Source organism: Syngnathus floridae, chromosome 5, assembly GCF_059516105.1.
Source record: "Syngnathus floridae isolate MCC-2025c chromosome 5, RoL_Sflo_1.0, whole genome shotgun sequence".
NCBI lineage: Eukaryota > Metazoa > Chordata > Actinopteri > Syngnathiformes > Syngnathidae > Syngnathus > Syngnathus floridae.
In genome coordinates, this window is record NC_142417.1 from 19809932 (window position 1) to 19837813 (window position 27882).

Consider the following 27882-nt stretch of genomic DNA (forward strand, 5'->3'; position numbering starts at 1 on the left):
ATCTTTTGGCTACCTATTCCACACCTTCCCACTTACCAAAATTTCCAAATTTTCAATTTTGAAATTCACACCAAATTTTCCCAAAATTTAGTTTTTCCCTTCTAATTTCTACATTTTTCAACCGATTCAACCCATTCCAACTTTATTCACTTTGTTCACCTTATGCTTACCATATTCACCCCCTTCACCCCCACTTCCACAATTCAACCCTTGACCCCCACTTCCAGTGTGGCGGCCATCTTGGATTGACCCTGAAGTGCCCCCAATGAACCCAAAATGAACCGGAAGTGCCCCAAATCAAACCGGAAGTGACCTTAGGTAAACAGGAAGTGACCCCAAATAAAACCGGAAGTGACTCAAAATCAAACCGGAAGTGACCTTTTTAAACCGGAAGTGACCTTTTTAAACCAGAAATGACCCCAAATAAACCGGAAGTAACCTCAGCTAGACCGGAAATGCCTCTTATCAAACCGGAAGTGACCCAAATAGACCGGAAGTGACCCAAATCAAACCGGAAATGACCATATTTCAACATTAAGTGCCCTAAATACATACATTTGCACTAACTTTTGTAAATTTTGCCCGATTAAACCCGTTTCAACATTTTAACCCCAAAAGTGAACCTCCTGAAGCCGTTTTTTGACCTTTTGCTCCAAATTTCAAAAAATTTTGGTGCAATTTTTTTTTTCTTTTAATTCCCATTCATTCTCTATTAGGATTCAAGATTTGCTCTAACTTCTACATTTTTTAACCGATTCAACTCATTCCAACTTTCAACTGTTCATCTTTTGCCTTCCTATTCCACAACTTCCCACTTACCAAAAATTCTCTACAATTTTGTTTTTCTACTCTAGTTTCTACATTTTTCAACTTATTCAACCCATTCCACCTTTCAACTGTTCATCATTTTCCTACCTATTCCACAACTTCCCACTTACCCAAAATTCCAAATTTTCAATTTTGAGATTCACACCCAATTTTCCCAAATTTCCTTTTTCCCTTGTAATTTCTACATTTTTCAACCGATTAAACTCTTTTCAACATCATTCTGCAGCATTCCCCAAGTATTTATTCAACCTCTTCACCTTCACACGCAATTTCTTCAGGAATTGCAAATTCTAGTTATTATTATTATTATTCTACTTATTCCGCTCACTTTTTTGTCCGTTAACTACTTCCACATACTTCAACCGATTCACTCCGTTCCACTTTTCACTTATTCCAAATATTCATGACATGGGTGCTTACATTTTTTTCGTTCAAAAAATTTTCCGTTTTCACAAAATTCACGATTTTGTGGCATTTTTTTCCCCATTCATTCTTAATGGCAGATTCAACATTTCACATTTTTGTTGTTCCAGTTTGAAATTCACTTATTTCAACACATTCGAATCACATTGGGGACATTCCCAAACTTGCCAAATTCAAAAATTTCACGTTTTCACTTTTAAAATTTGCACAAAATTTTGCAAAATTTCACAAAATTTAGTTTTTCACTTCTAATTTCTACATTTTTCCACTGATTCAACTCGTTCCAACTTTCAACTGTTCATCTTTTGCCTACCTATTCCACACCTTCCCACTTACCAAAATTTCCAAATTTTCAATTTTGAAATTCACACCAAATTTTCCAAAAATTTAGTTTTTCCCTTCTAATTTATACATTTTTCAACCGATTCAACCCATTCCAACTTTATTCACTTTGTTCACCTTATGCTTACCATATTCACCCCCTTCACCCCCACTTCCACAATTCAACCCTTGACCCCCACTTCCAGAGTGGCGGCCATCTTGGATTGACCCTGAAGTGCCCCAATGAACCCGGAATGAACTGGAAGTGCCCCAAATCAAACCGGAAGTGACCCCAAATGAACCGGAAGTGACCTCAGGTAAACCGGAAGTGACCCCAAATCAAACCGGAAGTGACCTTTTTAAACCGGAAGTGACCTTTTTGAACCGGAAGTGACCCCAAATAAACCGGAAGTGACCTCAGCTAGACCGGAAGTGCCTCTTATCAAACCGGAAGTGACCCAAATAGACCGGAAGTGACCCAAATCAAACCGGAAGTGACAATATTTCAACATTAAGTGCCCTAAATACCTACATTTGCGCTAACTTTTGCAAATTTTGCCCGATTAAACCCGTTTCAACATTTTAACCCCAAAATTGAACTTCCTGAAGCCATTTTTTTTCCTTTTGTTCCAAATTTCAAAAAATTTTGGTGCAATTTTTTTTCTTTTAATTCCCATTCATTCTCTATTAGGATTCAAGATTCCCTCTAACTTCTACATTTTTTAACCGATTCAATTCGTTCCAACTTCCAAATGTTCATCTTTTGCCTTCCTATTCCACAACTTCCCACTTACCAAAAATTCTCTACAATTTTGTTTTTCTACTCTAATTTCTACATTTTTCAACTTATTCAAGCCATTCCACCTTTCAACTGTTCATCATTTTCCTACCTATTCCACAATTCCCACTTACCCAAAATTCCAAATTTTCAATTTTGAAATTCACACCCAATTTTCCCAAATTTCCTTTTTCCCTTGTAATTTCTACATTTTTCAACCGATTCAACTCTTTTCAACATCATTCTGCAGCATTCCCCAAGTATTTATTCAACCTCTTCACCTTCACACGCAATTTCTTCAGGAATTGCAAATTCTAGTTATTATTATTATTATTCTACTTATTCCGCTCACTTTTTTGTCCGTTAACTACTTCCACATACTTCAACCGATTCACTCCGTTCCACTTTTCACTGATTCCAAATATTCATGACATGGGTGCTTACATTTTTTTCGTTCAAAAACTTTTCCGTTTTCACAAAATTCACGATTTTGTGGCATTTTTTTCCCCATTCATTCTTAATGGCAGATTCAACATTTCACATTTTTGTTGTTCCAGTTTGAAATTCACTTATTTCAACACATTCAAATCACATTGGGGACATTCCCAAACTTGCCAAATTCAAAAATTTCACGTTTTCACTTTTAAAATTTGCACAAAATTTTGCAAAATTTCACAAAATTTAGTTTTTCACTTCTAATTTCTACATTTTTCCACCGATTCAACTCGTTCCAACTTTCAACTGTTCATCTTTTGCCTACCTATTCCACACCTTCCCACTTACCAAAATTTCCAAATTTTCAATTTTGAAATTCACACCAAATTTTCCCAAAATTTAGTTTTTCCCTTTTAATTTCTACATTTTTCAACCGATTCAACCCATTCCAACTTTATTCACTTTGTTCACCTTATGCTTACCGTATTCACCCCCTTCACCCCCACTTCCACAATTCAACCCTTGACCCCCACTTCCAGGGTGGCGGCCATCTTGGATTGACCCTGAAGTGCCCCAATGAACTCGGAATGAACCGGAAGTGCCCCAAATCAAACCGGAATTGACCCCAAATGAACCGGAAGTGACCTCAGGTAAACCGGAAGTGACCCCAAATCAAACCGGAAGTGACCCCAAATCAAACCGGAAGTGACCTTTTTAAACCGGAAGTGACCTTTTAAAACCGGAAGTGACCCCAAATAAACCGGAAGTAACCTCAGCTAGACCGGAAGTGCCTCATATCAAACCGGAAGTGACCCAAATAGACCGGAAGTGACCCAAATCAAACCGGAAATGACCATATTTCAACATTAAGTGCCCTAAATACATACATTTGCACTAACTTTTGTAAATTTTGCCCGATTAAACCCGTTTCAACATTTTAACCCCAAAAGTGAACCTCCTGAAGCCGTTTTTTTTCCTTTTGCTCCAAATTTCAAAAAATTTTGGTGCAATTTTTTTTTCTTTTAATTCCCATTCATTCTCTATTAGGATTCAAGATTTGCTCTAACTTCTACATTTTTTAACCGATTCAACTCATTCCAACTTTCAACTGTTCATCTTTTGCCTTCCTATTCCACAACTTCCCACTTACCAAAAATTCTCTACAATTTTGTTTTTCTACTCTAGTTTCTACATTTTTCAACTTATTCAACCCATTCCACCTTTCAACTGTTCATCATTTTCCTACCTATTCCACAACTTCCTACTTACCCAAAATTCCAAATTTTCGATTTTGAAATTCACACCCAATTTTCCCAAATTTCCTTTTTCCCTTGTAATTTCTACATTTTTCAACTGATTCAACTATTTTCAACATCATTCTGCAGCATTCCCCAAGTATTTATTCAACCTCTTCACCTTCACACGCAATTTCTTCAGGAATTGCAAATTCTAGTTGTGTGAAGGCGATGGCCTTCACACATATGTTATTCTACACCATTCTCTATTATTATTATTGTGTGAAGGCGATGGCCTTCACACATATGTTATTCTACACCATTCTCTATTATTATTGTGTGAAGGCGATGGCCTTCACACATATGTTATTCTACACCATTCTCTATTATTATTATTATTATTATTATTATTATTATTCTATTTTATTCCCGCCACTTTTTTGTCCCGCTTCTTCTTCCACATAATTCATCCGATTCACTCCGTTCCACTTTTGACGTATTCCAAATATTCACGAGATGAGCGCTTCCATTTTTCTCGTTCCGAAAATTTTCCGATTTCGCAAAATTCGCGAATTTACGACAAATTTTTCCCCATTCATTCTCAATGGCAGATTCGACATTTCACATTTACGTCATTCCCCTTTTAAATTCACCTCATTCAGCACATTCAAACCCCATTCGGAATGATTCTCGACATTCCCAAAATTCCCAAATTCAAAAATTTCACGTTTTCACGTTAAAAATTTCGACAAAATTTCACAAAATTTGGTTTTTCACCTCTAATTTCTACATTCTTTGACCGATTCAACCCATTCCAACTTTCAACTGTTCATCTTTTGCCTACCTATTCCACACCTTCCCACTTACCAAAATTTCCCAAAATTTTATTTTGAAATTCACACCAAATTCTACAAAATTTCATTTTTTCACTCTAAATTCTACATTTTTCAACCAATTCAACCCATTCCAACTTTATTCACTTTGGTCACTTCATCCTTACCATATTCACCCCTTCACCCCCACTTCCACTATGCTTACACAATTCAACCCTTGACCCCCACTTCCAGTGTGGCGGCCATCTTGGATTGACCCTGAAGTGCTCCCAATGAACCTAGAATGAACCGGAAGTGCCCCAATTCGAACCGGAAGTGACCTTAGGTAAACAGGAAGTGACCTCAGGTAAACCGGAAGTGACCCCAAATCAAACCGGAAGTGACCCAAATCAAACCGGAAGTGACCCCAAATGAACCGGAAGTGACCCCAGGTAAACCGGAAGTGACCCTAAATCAAACCGGAAGTGACCTTTTTAAACCGGAAGTGACCTTATTAACCCGGAAGTGACCCCAAATAAACCGGAAGTGACCCAAATAGACCGGAAGTGACCCAAATCAAACCGGAAGTGACCCCAAATGAACCGGAAGTGACCTCAAGTAAACCGGAAGTGACCCCAAATCAAACCGGAAGTGACCTTTTTAAACCGGAAGTGACCTTTTTAAACCGGAAGTGACCCCAAATAAACCGGAAGTGACCTCAGCTAGACCGGAAGTGCCTCTTATCAAACCGGAAGTGACCCAAATAGACCGGAAGTGACCCAAATCAAACCGGAAGTGACCTTATTTCAACATTAACTGCCCTAAATAGCTACATTAGGCGCTAACTTTTGCATTTATTGTCCGATTGAACCCGTTTCAACATTTTAACCCCAAAAGTGAACCTCCTGAAGCCGTTTTTTATCGTTTTGTTCCAAATTTCAAAAAATTTTGGCGCAATTGTTTTTTCTTTTAATTCCCACTCATTCTCTATGGGGATTCAAGATTTGCTCTAACTTCTACATTATTTAACCGTTTCAACCCGTTCCAACTTTCAACTGTTCATCTTTTGCCTACCTATTCCACAATCTCCCACTTACCAAAAATTCCAAACTTTCAAATTTGAAATTCAACCAAATTCACCAAAATTCTGTAGTACACTTCTATTTTCCACATTTCTCAAGAAATTCAACTCATTTCAACATCATTCGGCATCATTCCCCAAGAAGTGATTCAAAGTATTCGCCTTCACACGCAATTTCTCCAGAAATTGCATTTTCTAGTTATTGTGTGAAGGCGATGGCCTTCACACATATGTTATTCTACACCATTCTCTATTATTATTATTATTATTATTATTATTATTATTCTATTTTATTCCCGCCACTTTTTTGTCCCGCTTCTTCTTCCACATAATTCATCCGATTCACTCCGTTCCACTTTTGACGTATTCCAAATATTCACGAGATGAGCGCTTCCATTTTTCTCGTTCCGAAAATTTTCCGATTTCGCAAAATTCGCGAATTTACGACAAATTTTTCCCCATTCATTCTCAATGGCAGATTCGACATTTCACATTTACGTCATTCCCCTTTTAAATTCACCTCATTCAGCACATTCAAATCACATTCGGAATGATTCTCGACATTCCCAAAATTCCCAAATTCAAAAATTTCACGTTTTCACGTTAAAAATTTCGACAAAATTTCACAAAATTTGGTTTTTCACCTCTAATTTCTACATTCTTTGACCGATTCAACCCATTCCAACTTTCAACTGTTCATCTTTTGCCTACCTATTCCACACCTTCCCACTTACCAAAATTTCCCAAAATTTTATTTTGAAATTCACACCAAATTCTACAAAATTTTTTCACTCTAAATTCTACATTTTTCAACCGATTCAACCCATTCCAACTTTATTCACTTTGGTCACTTCATCCTTACCATATTCACCCCTTCACCCCCACTTCCACTATGCTTACACAATTCAACCCTTGACCCCCACTTCCAGTGTGGCGGCCATCTTGGATTGACCCTGAAGTGCTCCCAATGAACCTAGAATGAACCGGAAGTGCCCCAATTCGAACCGGAAGTGACCTTAGGTAAACAGGAAGTGACCTCAGGTAAACCGGAAGTGACCCCAAATCAAACCGGAAGTGACCCAAATCAAACCGGAAGTGACCCCAAATGAACCGGAAGTGACCCCAGGTAAACCGGAAGTGACCCCAAATCAAACCGGAAGTGACCTTTTTAAACCGGAAGTGACCTTTTTAAACCGGAAGTGACCCCAAATAAACCGGAAGTGACCTCAGCAAGACCGGAAGTGCCTCTTATCAAACCGGAAGTGACCCAAATAGACCGGAAGTGACCCAAATAAAACCGGAAGTGACCCCAAATCAAACCGGAAGTGACCTTTTTAAACCGGAAGTGACCTTTTTAAACCGGAAGTGACCCCAAATAAACCGGAAGTGACCTCAGCTAGACCGGAAGTGCCTCTTATCAAACCGGAAGTGACCCAAATAGACCGGAAGTGACCCAAATAAAACCGGAAGTGACCCCAAATGAACCGGAAGTGACCTCAAGTAAACCGGAAGTGACCCCAAATCAAACCGGAAGTGACCTTTTTAAACCGGAAGTGACCTTTTTAAACCGGAAGTGACCCCAAATAAACCGGAAGTGACCTCAGCTAGACCGGAAGTGCCTCTTATCAAACCGGAAGTGACCCAAATAGACCGGAAGTGACCCAAATCAAACCGGAAGTGACCTTATTTCAACATTAACTGCCCTAAATAGCTACATTAGGCGCTAACTTTTGCATTTATTGTCCGATTGAACCCGTTTCAACATTTTAACCCCAAAAGTGAACCTCCTGAAGCCGTTTTTTATCGTTTTGTTCCAAATTTCAAAAAATTTTGGCGCAATTGTTTTTTCTTTTAATTCCCACTCATTCTCTATGGGGATTCAAGATTTGCTCTAACTTCTACATTATTTAACCGTTTCAACCCGTTCCAACTTTCAACTGTTCATCTTTTGCCTACCTATTCCAAAATCTCCCACTTACCAAAAATTCCAAACTTTCAAATTTGAAATTCAACCAAATTCACTAAAATTTTGTATTACACTTCTATTTTCCACATTTCTCAAGAAATTCAACTAATTTCAACATCATTCGGCATCATTCCCCAAGAAGTGATTCAAAGTATTCGCCTTCACACGCAATTTCTCCAGAAATTGCATTTTCTAGTTATTATTATTCTTCTATTTTATTCCCGCCACTTTTTTGTCCCGCTTCTTCTTCCACATAATTCATCCGATTCACTCCGTTCCACTTTTGACGTATTCCAAATATTCACGAGATGAGCGCTTCCATTTTTCTCGTTCCGAAAATTTTCCGATTTCGCAAAATTCGCGAATTTACGACAAATTTTTCCCCATTCATTCTCAATGGCAGATTCGACATTTCACATTTACGTCATTCCCCTTTTAAATTCACCTCATTCAGCACATTCAAACCACATTCGGAATGATTCTCGACATTCCCAAAATTCCCAAATTCAAAAATTTCACGTTTTCACGTTAAAAATTCCGACAAAATTTCACGAAATTCGTTTTTCACCTCTAATTTCTACATTTTTCGACCGATTCAACCCGTTCCAACTTCCAACTGTTCATCTTTTGCCTACCTATTCCACAACTTCCCACTTACAAAAAATTCCAAATTTTCAAATTTGAAATTCAACCAAATTCTTCGTAATTTCGTTTTTCTACTCTAATTTCTACATTTTTCAACCGATTCAACCCATTCCAACTTTCAACTGTTCATCTTTTGCCTGCCTATTCCACAACTTCTCACCTACCAAAAATTCTGAAATTTCAAATTTGAAATTCAACCAAATTCTCCAAAATTTCGTTTTTTTACTCTAACTTCTACGTTTTTCAACCGATTCAACCCATTCCAACTTTCAACTGTTCATCTTTTGCCTACCTATTCCACACCTTCCCACTTACCAAAATTTCCAAATTTTCAATTTTGAAATTCAACCAAATTCTACAAAATTTGGTTTTTCTACTCTAATTTCTACATTTTTCAACCGATTCAACCCATTCCAACTTTATTCACTTTGGTCACCTCATGCTTACCATATTCACCCCCTTCACCCCCACTTCCACTATGCTTACAAAATTCAACCCTTGACCCCCACTTCCAGTGTGGCGGCCATCTTGGATTGACCCTGAAGTGCTCCCAATGAACCTAGAATGAACCGGAAGTGCCCCAAATCGAACCGGAAGTGACCTTAGGTAAACAGGAAGTGACCTCAGGTAAACCGGAAGTGACCCCAAATCAAACCGGAAGTGACCTTTTTAAACCGGAAGTGACCTTTTTAAACCGGAAGTGACCCCAAATAAACCGGAAGTGACCTCAGCTAGACCGGAAGTGCCTCTAATCAAACCGGAAGTGACCCAAATAGACCGGAAGTGACCCAAATCAAACCGGAAGTGACCCCAAATGAACCGGAAGTGACCTCAAGTAAACTGGAAGTGACCCCAAATCAAACCGGAAGTGACCTTTTTAAACCGGAAGTGACCTTTTTAAACTGGAAGTGACCCCAAATAAACCGGAAGTGACCTCAGCTAGACCGGAAGTGCCTCTTATCAAACCGGAAGTGACCCAAATAGACCGGAAGTGACCCAAATCAAACCGGAAGTGACCTTATTTCAACATTAACTGCCCTAAATAGCTACATTAGGCGCTAACTTTTGCATTTATTGTCCGATTGAACCCGTTTCAACATTTTAACCCCAAAAGTGAACCTCCTGAAGCCGTTTTTTATCGTTTTGTTCCAAATTTCAAAAAATTTTGGCGCAATTGTTTTTTCTTTTAATTCCCACTCATTCTCTATGGGGATTCAAGATTTGCTCTAACTTCTACATTATTTAACCGTTTCAACCCGTTCCAACTTTCAACTGTTCATCTTTTGCCTACCTATTCCAAAATCTCCCACTTACCAAAAATTCCAAACTTTCAAATTTGAAATTCAACCAAATTCACTAAAATTTTGTATTACACTTCTATTTTCCACATTTCTCAAGAAATTCAACTAATTTCAACATCATTCGGCATCATTCCCCAAGAAGTGATTCAAAGTATTCGCCTTCACACGCAATTTCTCCAGAAATTGCATTTTCTAGTTATTATTATCATTCTACTTATTCCGCTCACTTTTTTGTCCGTTAACTACTTCCACATACTTCAACCGATTCACTCCGTTCCACTTTTCACTTATTCCAAATATTCATGACACGGTTGCTTACATTTTTCTCGTTCAAAAAATTTTCCGTTTTCACAAAATTCACAATTTTATGGCAATTTTTTCCCCATTCATTCTTAATGGCAGATTCAACATTTCACATTTTTGTTGTTCCAGTTTGAAATTCACTTATTTCAACACATTCAAATCACATTGGGGACATTCCCAAACTTGCCAAATTCAAAAATTTCACGTTTTCACTTTTAAAATTTGGACAAAATTTTGCAAAATTTCACAAAATTTAGTTTTTCACTTCTAATTTCTACATTTTTCAACCAATAAAACCCATTCCAACTTTCAACTGTTCATCTTTTTTCTACCTATTCCACAACTTCCCACTTAGCATTTTGGTTTTCTACTCTAATTTTTTACGTTGTTCAACCGATTCAACCCATTCCAACTTTCAACTGTTCATCTGTTGCCTACCTATTCCACAACTTCCCATTTACCAAAAATTCCAAATTTGAAATTCAACCAAATTTTTCAAAATTTTGTTATTCAACTCTCTTTTCTACATTTCTCTACCGATTCAACCCATTCCAACTTTCAAGTATTCATCTTTTGCCTACCTATTCCACAACTTCCCCTTACAAAAAATTCAAAATTTTCAAGCTTGAAATTCATCCAAATTCTCCAAAAATGTGTTTTTTCTACTCTATTTTCTACATTTTTAAACCGATTCAACCCATTCCAATTTTCAACTCTTCATCTTTTTCCTACCTATTCCCCAAATTCCCACTTACCACAAATTCCACATTTTCAGATTTAAATTCCACCAAATTCTCCAAAATTCCGAAATTCCACCAAATTCTCAGAAATTCCGTTTTTCACCTGTTTTCTTTATTTCTCAAGTAATTCAACTCGTTTCAACATCATTCGTCATCATTCCCCAAGAAGTTATTCAAAGTCTTCGCCTTCACACGCAATTTCTCCAGAAATTGCATTTTCTAGTTGAATGATTTCACTACAGTGCCGTGCAATTGGCTGGCAACCGGTTCAGGGTGTCCCCCACCTACTGCCCGATGACTGCTGGAATAGGCTCCAGCACGCCCGTGGGGACAAGCAGTATAGAAAATGGATAGATGGATGGATTTCACGACAAAACTAGTCTGATAGTTTTTACAATGATTTCCAATGGGGAAATTGTGATTTCTTCCTTCCTTCCTGACATCATCAACCAAGGGTTTGTGGCCCTATTTGTCATTAATAGTGGGTGTTTTTAAAGGCATTTGTTGTTTCATTAATTCTCCAAAATGAATGGATAAAATAGAAAATGGGTGTTTTTAAAGGCATTTGTTGTTACATTAATTCTCCAAAATAAATGGATAAAATAGAAAATGGTAACAGTTTTTATTTTCTGATAAAACAACTAACTGGGCTAGTTAGTGAAGAATGAACCGTTCTTAGTTTACCATTCCTTTAATTGGTCTAACAAAACGGAGCGAGCGAAAGAGAGAGAGAGCGAGAACGAGAGAGAAGATAGAGTGAGCGCGAACAAGAGAGATAAGAGATACATAGAGAGTAGCGATACATAGACTGAGATATACAGAGAGAGCAGAGAGGTAAAGAGAAAGGTAGTGATAGAAAGAAACTGAGATAGAGATAGCTAGAGACAGATATAGAAAGAGACAAAGAGATAGAAAGTTATATAGAGATGTATAGCGATAGCTAGAGAGAGGAAGCTAGACAGAAATAGAGACAAAGAGATACAGCAAGAGAAAGATAGAGATAGCAATATATAGTGATACAGATAAAGATACAGATAGCAATAGACAGAGAGAGAGAGAGAGAGAGAGAGAGAGAGAGAGAGATACAGAGACAGCGAGGTAGAGAGAAAGACAGCGAGAGAGAGACAGAGAGATAGAAAGAGATAGAGAGGATAGAAAGAGAGAGAAATAGAGATGGATAGAGATAGCTAGAGAGAGAGAGAGGGAGATAGAGGAGAAAGCTAGAGAGAGATAGTGATATATAGCGAGATACAGATAGATATATAGACAGAGAGAGATGAAGAGAGATCAAGATACAGCGAGAGATACAGAGAGAAAGAAAGATGGAGACAGAGAGTGAGGGAGAGACAGGGATAGAAAGAGATAGAAAGAAAGATATATAGAGAGCTACCGATAGAGATACAAATAGAGACAAAGATATAGATAGTGAGAGAGCGAGAGAGAGGGAGCTCAAGCTAGAGAGAGAGAGAGAGCAAGAGCAAGAGAGAAAAAATTATGTTTTTCCTTCGTGCAAGTTAATGAGATTTAATCATATTTACTTGGAAGAGTGTTAAGGCCTAAATGATATTTCATCATAAGTGTGTTAGAGTTTGGACAATCTTTTTCCAGAACTACTGTATATACTATACACAACATAGACCACTTATCTGTGATTGTTGAAGTTAACGGCCAGCATGTGACATTAACATACCTGAGGATCTGCTTGAATTAAAAACAAATCCAGGCCTACACAAAGGAGACAAAATAATGAGATTACTTACAGTTTAACACCGGAGCCCAGATGTAGTAGACTCACTCTGCAGTTCTGTGGGGATGGTAGCGAAGGTTGATGGCTGAAAGGGTATTGCATAATCAGCAAGTGTAGAGGTCAAATATGATGGGTCCAAGGCCTGAACAGTTGACATGTGTATATTGGAAGGCTGATAGGTCAATACTCTGCAAGGATACAGTCACAGGTCAATGCAGGTAATTAAAAACCAGTAGAAAATTACAATTACATCAAACTATCAGAATTGATATATATGAAATGAATCAGGTTCACAGAGGCAGTATTTTGTGCTGTAACAAACCCCTTTGGATGCATGTCCTCGTTTTTAGAAATGTAAACACAGCGTTTCTTAAGAGGAGGATCTGTACTCTTGTCTTCATCATCAGAGGAGGAGCTTTCCAGAGTCAAATCAATGACATCTGCCTTCTTGGTGGGGCAGGCGTAAGCAGAATGTGGAGCCACCAAAGATTGTCGCAAAGGAGTTGAGGCTAAAAATAACAAACAACCACATGTAAGCCTTTAACTTATTTCAATGTGCATCTTTAAAATCATGACTGATATGGGACTCAAAAGTGGTTTGGTATCCCATTTTGGGTGCATTGTGACAGTGAGTAGTAAAAATTACAGTTCGTGTTGAAAAGTCCACAATGACCTGTCTTGCAGCTGCCTATAAACACTTTGTTGTAATGCAGGACAAAAAAAAGCATGCTCAATTACCATATTTTCCGGACTATAAGGCGCACCTAAAAACCTCAAATTTTCTTAAAAGCGAAGAAATAGTCTATAGTCCGGTGCGCCTTATATATGGACCAAATTCTAAATTTAAACTGGCCCCAAGCATTGTGTCATAAAATCAATCATAAGTGGCCCGCTGAAGACTATGAATCATGAATCAAAAAGACTATGGATCATTATTTTGTGATTATAAAGTAATTTGTTGCGTCTGAAGTTGAAATAAAAAAGATAAAATGGAGAATGATTTGATTTGGATTAAAAATCTGACATGATGAAACCTGGCCTGTTTACTGCAGTCACAAACACCATTATCACCCTTCTTATTCATACAACAATAACAACAATAAAACAAACTTAATACATCTAATAAAAAAATTCACTCAACTTTCATAAAATTTTAATGTGTTATTATTTTAATATTTAACTTTTCTGGTAGTGCAATTGACAACAGATTCTCATTTGCAATATCAACCTATCTGCAAAGGATATAGTAAAGGACATATTTACATATTTACAAGTTCATTCACAATGGTAATGGTTCGTGGAATGTCGGTGCGAATGGTCGGCCCCTATACAGGACTGTCTCAGAAAATGTATGCATTAATGGTGCGCCCAATCTATGGACAAAGTTTTAAAATGGGCCATTTATTGAAGGTGCGCCTTATAGTCCAGTGTGCCTTAGAGTCCGGAAAATACGGTATTTATATACTACCTACTAGTATTTTTCACTCACAAACCAAGGACCTACACAATGAAATATTTAACCTATGTCATGTGACTTGTATTTATTTTATGAAAAAAACTGACAGGCATGCTTCAGAAAGGACTTAACGGGTGTAACAGTATGTGCTTGTATTTAGATCTTTCCGTAAGGCTCAGAGACATACAGAGTTGCAGCACATCAAGACGAAGTGTAACAGCAACCCCCAATTGCCATGAACGCTGGTAATGGTTCGTGGAATGTCGGTGCGAATGGTAGTATTTTTCAATCACAAACCAAGGACCTACACAATGAAATATTTAACCTATGTCATGTGACTTCTCTTTATTTTTGGAAAAAATTGACAGGCATGCTTCAGAAAGCACTTGACAGGTGTAACAGTACATGCTTGTATTTAGATATTTCCGTACAGCTCAGAGACATACAGAGTTGCAGCACATCAAGAGGAAGTGCAACAGCAACCCCCAATTGCCACTCGTTCAAACTGAGAACAAACTGTACAGCTCAGTCCCTGGCATGCTGCCATCATTTATGGCAAAATGCTCTCGGTTGTATGTGAAACTCATTGTCTTGAGAACAAAAAATCTAAATATGTATAGATAGTGGTAGAGACAACTAATACATTTTACCTCGTAGGCTCGATGCTGTCCATTTTGTTATAGAAAGTTTACACATGACTGTTTAATTGCAAGGCTTTAGTGAAAGAGGGCGGACAAAGATAGGCAACAAGACTGAAAATTATATCACAAGTCCCGTAATTTCCGGACTATAACTCGCGGTTTTTTTCATAGTTTGGGTGGGGGGGCGACTTATACTCAGGAGCGACTTATATGTTTTTTTTTTCACAAATTTTTACTTGATCATTAAGACATCACTTACAAGTATAGTTGACCACTTCCCATGTTATTTTTAGTATAGTTGATCACTTCACATGCTTTTATATCTTTATCTTGAACATATTCAAAACATCAAAAATAGAGAAAACATCAAATAAAGCAATTAACACTTTAAAGCACCATATTCAAGTCCACTGTCTGCTGTATGTACACTTGCTCCATTTTTGCTCCTATTATATTTATTATTATTATTTATTATTATTTGTTTATTTATCATTTATTCAACACTCTTATTTCTTCATTGTTTGTGCCTTCTTGTTTTTTTTTTGTGTTGCTTGTATGCATATGTGTACTATCTCACCAAGGGATAGTGGAAACGTAATTTCAATCTCTTTGCGTGTCATATTATATAAAAAAAAAAATCAACGATAAAGCAGACTTTGACTTTGATAAAACAACCAAAAAAAATTATATTTTATGACGAAACTGGATGAGGACGCTCTAAATTTCACCGTTGGCCGTGACTCATCAACTGGGTGGGCTTAAGAAAAATGGCACCAAAAAGAAACTCATATTTTGCAGGTTACAAACTTCAAGTTGTAAAATATGCAGCTGAAAACAGTAATCGAGCAGCAGAAAGAAAGTTTGGAGAACCGTGGTGTACCAATGGATTACTATTTCAAGTGACGTCAGTAGCGCGGCGCGGCGGTTGTTTACATACAAACGTGCCCACACAAGGACAACACCGGCATCATTAGCGGTGATCATTTCTAAGTGACACGGAGGACAAAGAGTTTGAAGGAATTAAGGATTTGGAGTGACATAGAAGGTTTGAAAAACTATTATGGCTTTTACGCACGCCCGGTCCTACTCTACTGAGTCGGGGGCCGGCGCTCGGCCGAGTGGTTGTCCGCGAACGGTGCGCGGGGCTCGGACATGGCCATTACGCACGCCTGGTCTGTCTGGAAGTCCACGCCGCCACACGCTTGGAAGTTTGTTTTGTTTAATAAAGAGCTGTTTACCAAACCCACGTCTATCCTTGTACTTTGTTAACGCTACAATATTGTTATAGACTAGATCTGTGGAATAAAGATGAGGCTGACGTCAGGGCGCACGCGCGGCGATGTTGACAAAGGACGAGGAATTTGATCGATGGATTTAATGGAATTAAAATGCACGGATGGTTTGATAATATTATTGGCTTGTATTATAGTTATTTGAAATATAGTTTATCTATCGTTATATGAGCCTGTGGAATATTTTGAAATGCAAGCGCCCTCAGCCGTGCGCACCCATTGTTGACAAAGAACGATCGATGGATTTAATGAATTGAAGTCACACCGATGGTTTTATAAACATGTTATTCATGTAATAGTTGTCCTTAATCACTCTATATGTTACGTCAGGCCCGTTCTCAGCTCTTTGTTTGTGTTTGTCACGTTAGCATACCTATCGTTTAGCCTGTTGTTGCTATTTAATGAATTGGAGTGACACCGATGGTTTTATAAACATGTTATTCATGTAATAGTTGTCCTTAATCACTCTATATGTTACGTCAGGCCCGTTCTCAGCTCTTTGTTTGAGTTTGTCACGTTAGCATACCTATCGTTTAGCCTGTTGTTGCTATTTAATGAATTTGAGTGACACCGATGGTTTTATAAACATGTTATTCATGTAATAGTTGTCCTTAATCACTCTATATGTTACGTCAGGCCCGTTCTCAGCTCTTTGTTTGAGTTTGTCACGTTAGCATACCTATCGTTTAGCCTGTTGTTGCTATTTAATGAATTGGAGTGACACTGATGGTTTTATAAACATGTTATTTATGTAATAGTTGTCCTTAATCACTCTATGTTACGTCAGGCCCGTTCTCAGCTCTTTGTTTGTGTTTGTCACGTTAACATACCTATCGTTTAGCCTGTTGTTGCTATCGTTTAGCCTGTTGTTGCTCGTTCATGACTGTTTTTGGTGTGGGATTTTGTCGAATAAATTGCCCCCAAAATGCGACTTATACTCCGGAGCGACTTATATATGTTTTTTTTCACTTTTTGGGGCATTTTATGGCTGGTGCGACTTATACTCCGGAGCGACTTATAGTCCGGAAAATACGGTATTTCTTATTCGTCAACATCAGAATTTTGTTAACTACTGAAAATAAAGACAAAAAAAACAACAACACTAAAGAGAAAAACAATATTCAAACGATCTGGTAGCAAACTAATTTTCAAGAAATGTGTACATTGTAATGCGGTGTAATGTATAATGTTTACTGTACATTCATGATCTAAGCTCAAGCAGTGCCACCATAAATGCTTATTTTTGGAAGTCACGACCTCAAATCAGTAACATTATGCGGTTGTAGTTACCTTCATTGGTTGTTCATAAAATGGAAGAGTGGCAAACTAATGTGCTCTTCTCTTGACCATCCAAGTCCCTTATTTGTACACTACATGTCCGTCTGAAGGTGTTTAATCTCGTTAGTGTGGCAGGTTTCAGGACTAGGCCTCTAACACACAGGGTATTGTTGAGCAGATTTCTCTTGCAGTTTGCTTTTAGGTAATTTCAATGTTTTTAATCGATTCAATAAAATGAATCTTGGCAAGGCACTGTCCATTAGTGGACGGAAATTCATGTTGAAGAGGTTGTCATATTATGGAGTAACGAACACACACAGGTATCGAAACTCCCGTGGCGTGTGCAGAGGACATATTAAATAGATGATTAAGTGGGAGAAGTTTGTTAGGTTCCCAGTTCTTTATCTTTAATGCTCGATATGCTAACAGTGATTACCAAGAGGCGGCCTTCACAGTTTGACTATTTAATGTATGCCAGAATGATCGATGCACAGCTGTAGAGCCCTTTCTGCGAGATGTGGAAGAAGGTCTAACTCCCAACGCCAAGGTTCTTGCTACTCTGGGCCGCCTTCCTGCAAGGAGGCGACTCTGTCTAGCTTGTGTGATAATGTGTGTGACCTTGTAGTCTTAACTGAGAGCGACTTCTACATATGTGCAAAGAGTGTCATAGAGAAGAGGAAGCTAATAAAGCAAGAGAAGGGTTACAGCGATATAACGGCATAGCTCAAGGTACCTAGCTAATCACATGTGCCAAAGAGGCCTATTCTAACAAGTTCACATGCTAAATTTCAATTTGTAACCGGAACATTTGCCAAATTATGTAAGAATGTCTGACTGTTGGGACAGATGAGGAGGGATTTGATAAATACATCAGTAACGGACCACCATGGGTATTGTCATGTCATACAATTCCCTCAACCCTATCCTCAATTTGAAAACAAATGGCCAGCGGTTCAACAGCGAACTCGAATAAAAGGGGTGAAAGGGGGCAGCCTTGTCTGGTACCACGTGGAGGGCAAAAGAAGATCTCACACTGTGCGTGATTATACACACAATTGGAAAGTCATAAAGCAATCTAATCCACGTGATAAAATCACTTTGAAAAAACATTGCCAAAACAAACAAGTACCTCCATTTAACACTGTCAAACCCCTTCTTTGCGTCCAAAGAAATTACCACCAAGAGACACCTTGTGTTGAGCAAGAAGTTGGGTCCAGCCATAAACACAGTCTGGTCAGTTGAGATTAGCGTGGACAGTGATTGCTGCAACCTTGTGGCTAGGATATTGGCCAGAATCTTCTGGTTGACATTCAAAATAGTGAACACGGCTGGTAAGATTATTGGTGCTTCACTCTCCTCCATGAAGGACATTTACACCTCCCATCTCACCTGCAAGGCGACCACAATTGTGAGTGATGTGATTACACCTTAGCCATTGTGAGAAGATCATAATCGGCCTGAAGCTAAAGACGTTCGTTGTAAAGAGCATCCGCATATAAATATAGATACATTTAATCATATTTATAATTAATCATTTATATTTATATTGTAATATATTTATTTAAATAATACTAGACATGGGAAGACCAGAGAGCATTACATTAATTGGGGCAAGATGTTCTGCGTTAATAGCAGATAGAATAGGATTGACCTTAGTGATACAGTGTTCGCTATAACGCGGTTCAGAAGTCGAAAATTGATTCGTAAGAAGACGCAAAGAAATTGCGAGGCTCTGGTTCGTATCTCAAAAAGTTTGTAAGTGTAGGTGTTCGTAAGTAGAGGTACTGCAATGGTAAGAGATAGCAGTGTCATACAGACCATACATAGCAGTACAATACAGTAATACCATAACATTTGAGGTTGCTAAGCCTTAGGTTAGGACCAAATCTAAAGCATTACCATTTTTATGTGTTACGGCATCTGTTAGTTGCCTGAAAATTGTTTGAAAAGTAAAGCCCCTGTCCCACTTAGTGGTGAAAAATTCTTTAGATCAAAGCTCGCAAATGTATGTGTTCTAGGTCACCAAATATTCCACAAATGCTTGTCCACAGTTTTAGTCGATTTTGTTTTTGCAACAAAAATTAAACATTTTCTAAATTCCATTGTGGCAACAAAAAGGACATCTGACGATAGTTTCATGAACATTGGCAACCGAAAACAAACACTGACAAGAATACGACGCTACCTTTGCAAACATGCAAATATCCTACCACAGTGTGATAGGGACTTAAATAGTTCAGAGGGGGAATTCATATGAATACTAAATTTACATATAATTAGTAATATTAACTGATAGGGTCAGCATGTCAGCCACAAATTCAGAAAATTCATCTAAAAATCCAAAGTAAGGCCGAATAGACGGCGGGCCGAACACGATTTAAATGAACTTGATTGATCTGCATCGAGGGAGTACACAATTCTTTGTGTGTGATATCCAGTTATCATATTAAGTCAAAAACAATTTGTTGGGAGCTAATTTTTGGTCATCCCTTTTCACAATCTTACATTTTAATGAAATGTTTTCTCATGCATATCGTTGGACACCTGTAGCTGATAAACCAATGACAATTGGCAGACGGGGATTTAGGACCCCCCAAAATGTAAACAAGATGCATTTTGCTGTCTATGTTGCATTGGAAGATAGTAAATACAATTCTAATGAAACTTTCAAGACTATGATCCAACTTGTGTAGTGTTTTCATTAAATTTTACTAAGATAGTTGAACCCTGGCATATTTCCCCTTGTATTTCGCAAACTGTATTCAGCTATACTGATGTTACCGAGCTTGCTTGCAATTAACCTAGATGGCTAACGTTAACGTGATATTAACGTTAGTGCTTGTAACGTTACTAGGTGGCGGATTTATTTATTTATTTAGGTATTTACAGTGGTAGAGATTGAAGATGGATGCATGTGTGCAATTCATGTAAAGAGCCCACTAAAATAATTCCATTTGCAGAGACAAGTTGGATCAAATTTATTAATTTAGATGTCCCAGAGAGTGCAATAGCACAATTTGCTGTTAAAACATTCAATTTAACAGTTAACAGCCCGATTCCAGATGTGCTAGCTAATGCAGGTTACCACAGAGAATGCTACGTGCAATTTGCAAACACACGGAACATAGAGGCTGCCCGCAAGAGGAAGATAAAATGACAAAGACCGCAAAAGGTTCGTACCAAATACACTCTAAACATATGACACATGATTACTGCATTTTATTTTACTGGACCGGCCGTGAAATTTGCCCTGGTTTTTCTCTTCAGGAGAAAGCTATCAATATGAGTGTGAGAGATGTGTATTAATCCTGTAACATGGACACAGCATCTTAATCCTGTAACATGGGCACAGCATGTATGAGTCAAGGTCAGATCTAGGCTGGAATAGACAGGAATCAACAGAATGTTGATTTTGTGATGTGTAACTAACTACAGTGCAGGGGTGTCTAGCTCAATCTTTGATCTTGTAAGATTACGATAGACCCCTCAGGCTAGGTTAGATTAGATTAGACCTAGAAGATATCTGTAGTGTCGTCCAAGGTTGAGCATCTGGGGGGACAGAAAAACCACCAACACATTTTGAAGCATTGCAACTACAGTACATAAAGTTAGTTATCAATGAAGACTTATTTGTGATTGACTGGATGTCACTTCCTTCAGCCCCAGTCGGAATCCTGGAACTTGTGTACTGCTCCTGCAAAAAAACCACAATGTATGAAGAGGAGCTGCACCTGCAAATCAAACATTCTACCAAACACAGACGTGTGTGTGTTTGGACTGTCTGAACACTGTTAATTACAAATGGTAATGTTGTTATTGTGTTACCAATAAACATGCTAGTGTAACACCCAGCAAGAATGTGAAACAACTATTATTAGCATTGGGTTAGGGTAGTTTGACTAATGTTTATGTTAGATTACTTTCTGAGAAAGACGGTAAGGCAAAACCAGGAGTTACTGTAGCTACTCTCAGTAACGTAAATTAGCCATGTATAATCTCTGAAGCCAAAATTGACTGCATATAAACTGCTGATGACTCATAACATCACATTTTAGGGTTTTTCACACTGCACATTCTTAGCCTCGGGGCTATCCTTAGCCATTTTCAATACGAATTTATATTAAACAATAACTTACCAAGTGCGAACAAAGTCCATTGTTGTCAATAGAGCGGAGGCAATATTTACTTCCGAGTTCCTGAGTTGGAGGAATGCCATTGGGAGACATCAAGTCACGTGACGTTTTTACGACTTTTGATTGGTTCTGCAGCAAGGACCCCTTTGCAGCAGAGCCTGTTGCGTTTCGCAATCAAACATTGATTTTCATAAAACGATGACCAAAAAACAGCTCCCAACAATCACAAATGTGTTAATATAAAATCTATGTAGATCATATCAAAATATCACATCCTCCCTACAACCAGATTAATCATTTCACTAACGAAAGCCTCTAGCGAGCTTCGGCCCGCCACCCAGGAGGGATAGTTAATAACTAAGATAAAACAGCAAGAATGCTGTGGATTGCATACCAAGAACTTCAAATATTTTCAAGGTTTTGTGATAGTGAGGGCAAGGTTTGTGAGCAGATTGGGGAAACAAGAGATACAGCCTTTTGTGCGAGGACATGCAGCAGACAAAGTTTGGAGGAGAGGTCTCATTTAGTAGTAAAAATATTTACTTTTAACCAGGTCTTTCAAAAACCACTGATGTCAAGTTTATGTTCTCTAATGAGGATATGGATTTTGGATTTTCACCAACACAAAATTTCTAGTGGTAGTAAGATTATGTTAAGATTATGGGCTCTCATGAGTCATCATACCGGTGGCCAAGAAGCCTGCCATCACAGGAGTGAATGATTAATTGATGACCACAGGAGCCGCTGAAAACCTTCTACATTGCTATCATCCAGTCTATCCTCTGCACCTCCATCACTGTCTGGTTTGGATCGGCCACCAAACAAGACAAGCACAGACTGCAATGGACAATCAGGTCTGCGGAAAAACTAATCGGGACGAACCTCCCATCTATCCAAGACTTGTACCTGTCCAGGACCAGGAAACGTGCAAGTAACACCTCTGCAGATTCTTCTCACCAGGACACAGTCTGTTCAAACTTCTCCCCTCCGGACGGCGTTACAGTGCGCTGTACGCCAAAACCAGCAGACACAGACACAGCTTCTTCCACCAGGCTGTCCCTCTGATGAACTCACGCCACTCATAGAGACTCAGAGTGATCACTGTGCAATAACATCCTGCTTTCGTCACTTAAATGTTGTTAGCTACCTGAATGTTGTCAGTCACTTAAATGTTGTACAGAGGCTGAGATCAACCGGAGTCAAATTTCCTTTTTGTCATGCACAAACATGGTCATTAAAGCTGATTCTGATTAACTAGCAGGTCTTTCCTCCGTGAGTAGTCACCTTATCGTGATGGAGGAGTTTGCGTATGCCGATGATCCTCGGAGCAATGTTGTCTGGGGCTTCATGGCCCTGGCAGGGTCACCCATGGCAAAAGGGTCCTAGGTGAGGGGCCAGACAAAACACGGCTCACAGAAGCCCCTTATGATGAGTAAAATAAATGGACTTCGTTTTCCCTCGCCCGGACGCGGGTCACCGGGACCCCCTCTGGAGCCAGGCCTGGAGGTGGAGCTCGAAGGCGAGTGTCTGGTGGCCGGGCCTTCGCCCACGGGGCCCGGCTGGGCACAGCCCGAAAAGGAAACGTGGATCCCCCTTCCCATGGGGTCACCACCTGTGGGAGGGGCCAAAGGGCACCAAAGGGTGCAAAGTGAGCTGGGCGGCGGCGAAAGGTGGGGGACCTTGGCTGTCCAATCCCCGGCTGCAGAAGCTGGCTCTTGGGACATGGAACGTCACCTCTCTGGCTGGAAAAGAGCCTGAGCTGGTGTGCGAGGCAGAAAGGTTCCGACTAGACATAGTCGGACTTGCTTCCACACACAGTTTGGGTTCTGGTACGTCCTATCGAAAGGGGCTGGACTCTCATCCACTCTGGACTTGCCCACGGTGACAGGCGTCAAGCAGGTGTGGGTATACTTATTGCCCCCCGGCTGGGCACCTGCACGTTGGGGTTCACCCCGGTGAACGAGAGGGTAGCCTCCCTCCGCCTTCAGGTGGGGGAACGGGTTCTGACTGTTGTTTGTGTCTATGCACCTAACGGCAGCTCAGAGTACCCACCCTTTTTGGGGTCCATGGAAGAAGTGCTGGAGAGCGCTCCTTCTGGTGATGCCATCGTTCTACTGGGTGACTTCAATGCTCACGTGGGCAACGACAGTGAGACGTGGAAGGGCGTGATTGGGAGGAACCCCCCCCCGATCTGAACTTGAGCGGTGTTCTATTATTGAACTTCTGGGCTCAACACGGATTGTCAATAATGAACACCATGTTCAAACATAAGGGTGTCCATGCACTTGGCACCAGGACACTCTAGGCCGCAGTTCGATGATTGACTTTGGAGTCGTGTCATCGGATTTGCGGCCGCATGTTTTGGACACTCGGGTGAGGAGAGGGGCAGAGCTGACAACTGATTACAACCTCGTGGTGGGTTGCTCCGATGGTGGGGGAAGATGCCAGTTCGACCTAGCAGACCCAAACGTACGGCCTTCTGGGAACATCTGGCAGAATCCCCTGTCAGGAAGAGCTTCAACTCCCATCTCCGGCAGAGCTTTTCCCACATCGCGGAGGAGGCGGGGGACATTGAGTCCGGGTAGACCATGCTCAAGGTGCCTCCATTGTTGAGGCAGCCGACCGGAGCTGTGGCCGTAACGGTGCCTGTCCTGGCAGCAACCCCCGAACCCGCTGGTGGACACCGGCGGTAAGAGATGCCATCAAGCTGAAGAAGGAGTCCTATCGCGCTGTTTTGGCCTGTGGGACTCCGGAGGCCGCCGACACGTACTGGATAACTAAGCGGAACGTGGCTTCGGCAGTTGCTGAGGCAAAAACCAGGGCGTGGGAGGAGTTTGGCAAGGTCACAGAGAATGACCTCCAGAAGGCTTCGAGGAAATTCTGGTCCACCATCTGGCGTCTCAGGAGGGGGAAGCAGTGGACCGTCAACACTGTTTACGGTGGAGAGGGCATGCTGCGGACCCCGACTCGGGACATCGTGAGTCGGTGGGGAGAATACGTCAAAGACCTCCTCAATTCCATCGACACGCTTTCCATTGTAGAAGCAGGGCCTGGAGACTCTGAGGTGGACTGTCCAATCTCTGGAGTTGAAGTCACTGAGGTAGTTAAAAAACTCCTCGGAGGCAAGATATCCAGGGTGGGGAGATCTGCCCAGAGTTCTTAAAGGCTCTGAATGTTGTGGGGCTGTCCTAGCTGACACGCCTCTAAAACATTGCGTGGACATCGGGGACGGTGCCTCTGGATTGGCAGACTGGGGTGGTGGTTCCCCTCTTTACAAAGGGGGATCGGAGGGTGTGTTCCAACTACAGAGGAATCACACTCCTCAGCCACCCTGGTAAGGTCTATTCAGGGGTGCTGGAGAGGACGGTCCGTCGGGAGGTCGAATCTCAGATTCAGGAGTATCAGTGTGGTTTTCGTCCTGGCCGTGGAACAGTGGACCAGCTCTATACCCTCGGCAGAATCCTCGAGGGTGCATGGAAGTTTGCTCAACCAGTCCACATGTGTTTTGTGCACTTGGAGAAGGCGTTCGACCATGTCCCTCAGGAATTTCTGTGGAGGGTGCTTCGGGAGTACGGGGTGCCGAACCAACTGCTAAGGGCGGTTCGGTTCCTGTATCATCGCTGCCAGAGTTTGATCCGCATTTACTGCAGTAAGTCGGACTCGTTTCCAGTCAGGGTTGGACTCCGCCAAGGCTGCCCTTTGTCACCGATTGTGTTCATAACTTTTATGGACATAATTTCTAGGCGCAGCCGATGTGTTGTGTCGGGTTTGGAGACCTCAGCATTGCATCTCTGCTTTTTGCAGACGACGTAGTGGTGTTGGCGTCTTCAAGCCGTGATCGGTTCGCAGCCGAGTGTGAAGCGGTCAGGATGAGGATCAGCACCTCCAAATCTGAGTGCATGGTCTTCAGTTGGAAAAGGGTGGAATGCCCTCTCCGGATCGGGAATGAGATCCTGCCCCAAGTGAAGGAGTTCAAGTATCTTGGGGTCTTGTTCACGAGCAAGGGCAGGATGGAGTGTGAGAATGACAGGCGTATCGGTGCAGCGTCAGCTGTAATTCGGACTCTGTTGGATGGATGGATGGATGGATGGATGGATGGATGGATGGATGGATGGATGGATGGATGGATGGATGGATGGAAGTTGCTACCCAGCTATTTTTTTTCCAGCTGCTAGACTCCTCCTCCATAATGTAAGAAAATTCAGAGCTTTCTTTGACACCAGTTGAAGATACATCTTGTCAAGATGTGGTCTGCTTCTCATCCAAACCATATGTAAGTATTTACGTCCTGGTATAGTGCCATGTCAGCACTAACAAATATGGGTATGCTGAGCAGCAGAGCCTCGTCATCTGTCCGTTCGCGACAAATGCAGTGTGAAAAAGTCTAACAAGCTGACATTAACCTTGATGGTGATACTCGTAGCATGATTTACTCATAATAGACTGCTCCTAAGCACTGTATGTTAGAGTGGTGCTCACTCTAACTTATTTGCAAAGACCACATGGGAGACAGTATGCCCTTTGAGCACTTGCAAGAGGAGAAATCGTTCGTCACTGTGCATACAGCAATGTTCGAAAGAAGTCTGACTTTGGATTCTTGCAAGAGAGTATTTATTGAGAGAAAACAGGGTGGGGGTGAGAGTGGACAGGTTTGGTGAACCCCTGGCCTCTGGTAAAATCAGAGCAGGGGGTGTTTTACGACATTGAGGGAAACAAAACAACTTCGATTGCATTCCAACATAATCATACAATCAAACTTGACTTGACTTGACTTGAAAATAATCTATCAACGCTAACACTATATATTTGATTTTAAGTCAAAGTCAAAGTCAGCTTTATTGTCAATTTCTCCACATGCCAAAGACACACAAAGAAACCGAAATTTCATTCCCCCCTATCCCACGGTGACAAGACATGGCTCACAACAGACAAACAAGTAAACAAGTATAACAAAAGCGTGCTGAATAAATAATGAATAAATAACACAACAATAAATAAATAAATAAGAGGAGCAGAAAAAAAAGGAGCAAGTGCGCGTACAGCAGACATTCCCGAAAATAGCGCAACAGTGCCGCACGCTACGCAGAAGGGGGTAGCGAGTTCAGGGCCCTAACAGCCTGGAGAAAGAAGCTGTTTTAAGTTTGATTTTTGGAGCACACAAACGCTCAATCAAATCAAGAGTTGATAATAAAATTGATTTGTATAGCCCTTAAAGTAAGGAATTCCAAAACAAGCTGACATTAGCCTTGATTGTGATACTGGTAGCATGACTAAGATAATAGACTGCTACTAAGCCAGTCAGGCCCGCGGGCCAAATGTGGCCAAATGCGGGCTTTAAACTGGCCCGAAGCATTGTGTCATAAAATCAGGGATGAGAATGGCAAATGAAAAAAAAACACTTAAAAGTAGCCGGGGTCTGGGGGCCGTATGGGGGCAAAGCTCCCTGGAAATTCCTGGATTTTGGCAGGATAACAACCCCAAAACCATTAATTTCATCACTCAATTTCAACAGTTAAAAAAATATTCCTGCTTGGTGGGCCACCAAGGTGAATATAATACAGTCAAGGCTCGGTTCGAGAAGCGAATCGGTCAAATTCCGAATCTATTTTACCCATTACAAATAATGGAAAAAAATGTTAATCCGTTCCAAGACGTTTTTAAGCATTTTTTCATTTGCGCATTTTTGTCCGATCGCGCAACTGCAGCGCAACTGCAGCGCACTGCTGAACACGCAACTGTAGCGCGTTGCCGACCGCGCAACTGCACCACGCTGATCTTGTGACTGAGCCGTCGCTGAAATTTAGAAAATATTTTTAAAATCCTGATGTACTTTCCAAAATTCAAGTGGACCTCAGTGCGCAGGGAGCTTAATTTAGACCGATCGCGCAACCGCAGCGCGGCGGGCACTCACTGTCGCACTGCTTAAAGAGCGTCTTTGTGTTTCGAGTTGTAAGATGACGCAGCTCTCGAGCCATGCCCATCTGAAGCAGTTCCTGATCCCGTTCGACTTGTCTATTTCCCTGGCACGATCCTTGTCTTTTTTCTCTAAAACCTTCGCCATGCTGGCTAAAACTTTAGCGAATTAGGCAAATGGGTAGGCAAATGCAAATAGGTAGCGCCAAAATGCTGCCGAAAAAAACGCGGCTGTTGTCGCAATACTGCTGCCAGCCCCCCACCCCCCATATATAAACAATTTTATCAACGGATCTACACGATTCACGAAAATTATACTCCCGACGGAAAAAAACACGGAAATCCGCGGATCCGCGGAAGATTCTCATCCCTGTAAAATCAATAATAAGTGGCCCGCTGGCACTGTCATTGCACTGCGCGCCCCAGACCGAGCCACAGAAATGAAACTCGTCTTAACGGGAACGCGCTCGTGAGCCAGCGCTCGTGAGCCAGCGCTCGTGAGCCAGCGCTCGTGAGCCAGCGCTCGTGAGCCAGCGCTCGTGAGCCAGCGCTCG

At 40.7% G+C, this 27882-nt stretch overlaps 2 protein-coding genes across 5 annotated transcripts in view; both read right to left on the minus strand.

Moving 5' to 3' along the window:
* Positions 1 to 27882, minus strand: part of pias2 (protein inhibitor of activated STAT, 2) — a 136340-nt gene that overhangs the window by 14226 nt on the left and 94232 nt on the right. For 2 of the 4 annotated variants that reach the window (XM_088375766.1, XM_088375767.1), the window contains exons 11-13: positions 12938 to 13124; positions 12664 to 12803; positions 12559 to 12593 (exon numbers count right to left, since the gene is read on the minus strand). In XM_088375766.1, the coding sequence (XP_088231892.1) occupies positions 12559 to 12593; positions 12664 to 12803; positions 12938 to 13124 (362 nt within the window). Of the gene's footprint in view, positions 1 to 12558; positions 12594 to 12628; positions 12804 to 12937; positions 13125 to 27882 lie in introns of all 4 variants that reach the window. The other 2 variants (XM_088375768.1, XM_088375769.1) reach the window with 1 other exon arrangement.
* On the minus strand, positions 18721 to 27810 carry LOC148398484 (uncharacterized). The gene is made up of 2 exons (XM_088375771.1): positions 21419 to 27810; positions 18721 to 20976 (listed from the first exon to the last, which is right to left on the minus strand). The coding sequence occupies exon 1, from the start codon at positions 24636 to 24638 to the stop codon at positions 23658 to 23660; it is 981 nt and encodes a 326-aa protein (XP_088231897.1). The 5' UTR covers positions 24639 to 27810; the 3' UTR covers positions 18721 to 20976; positions 21419 to 23657.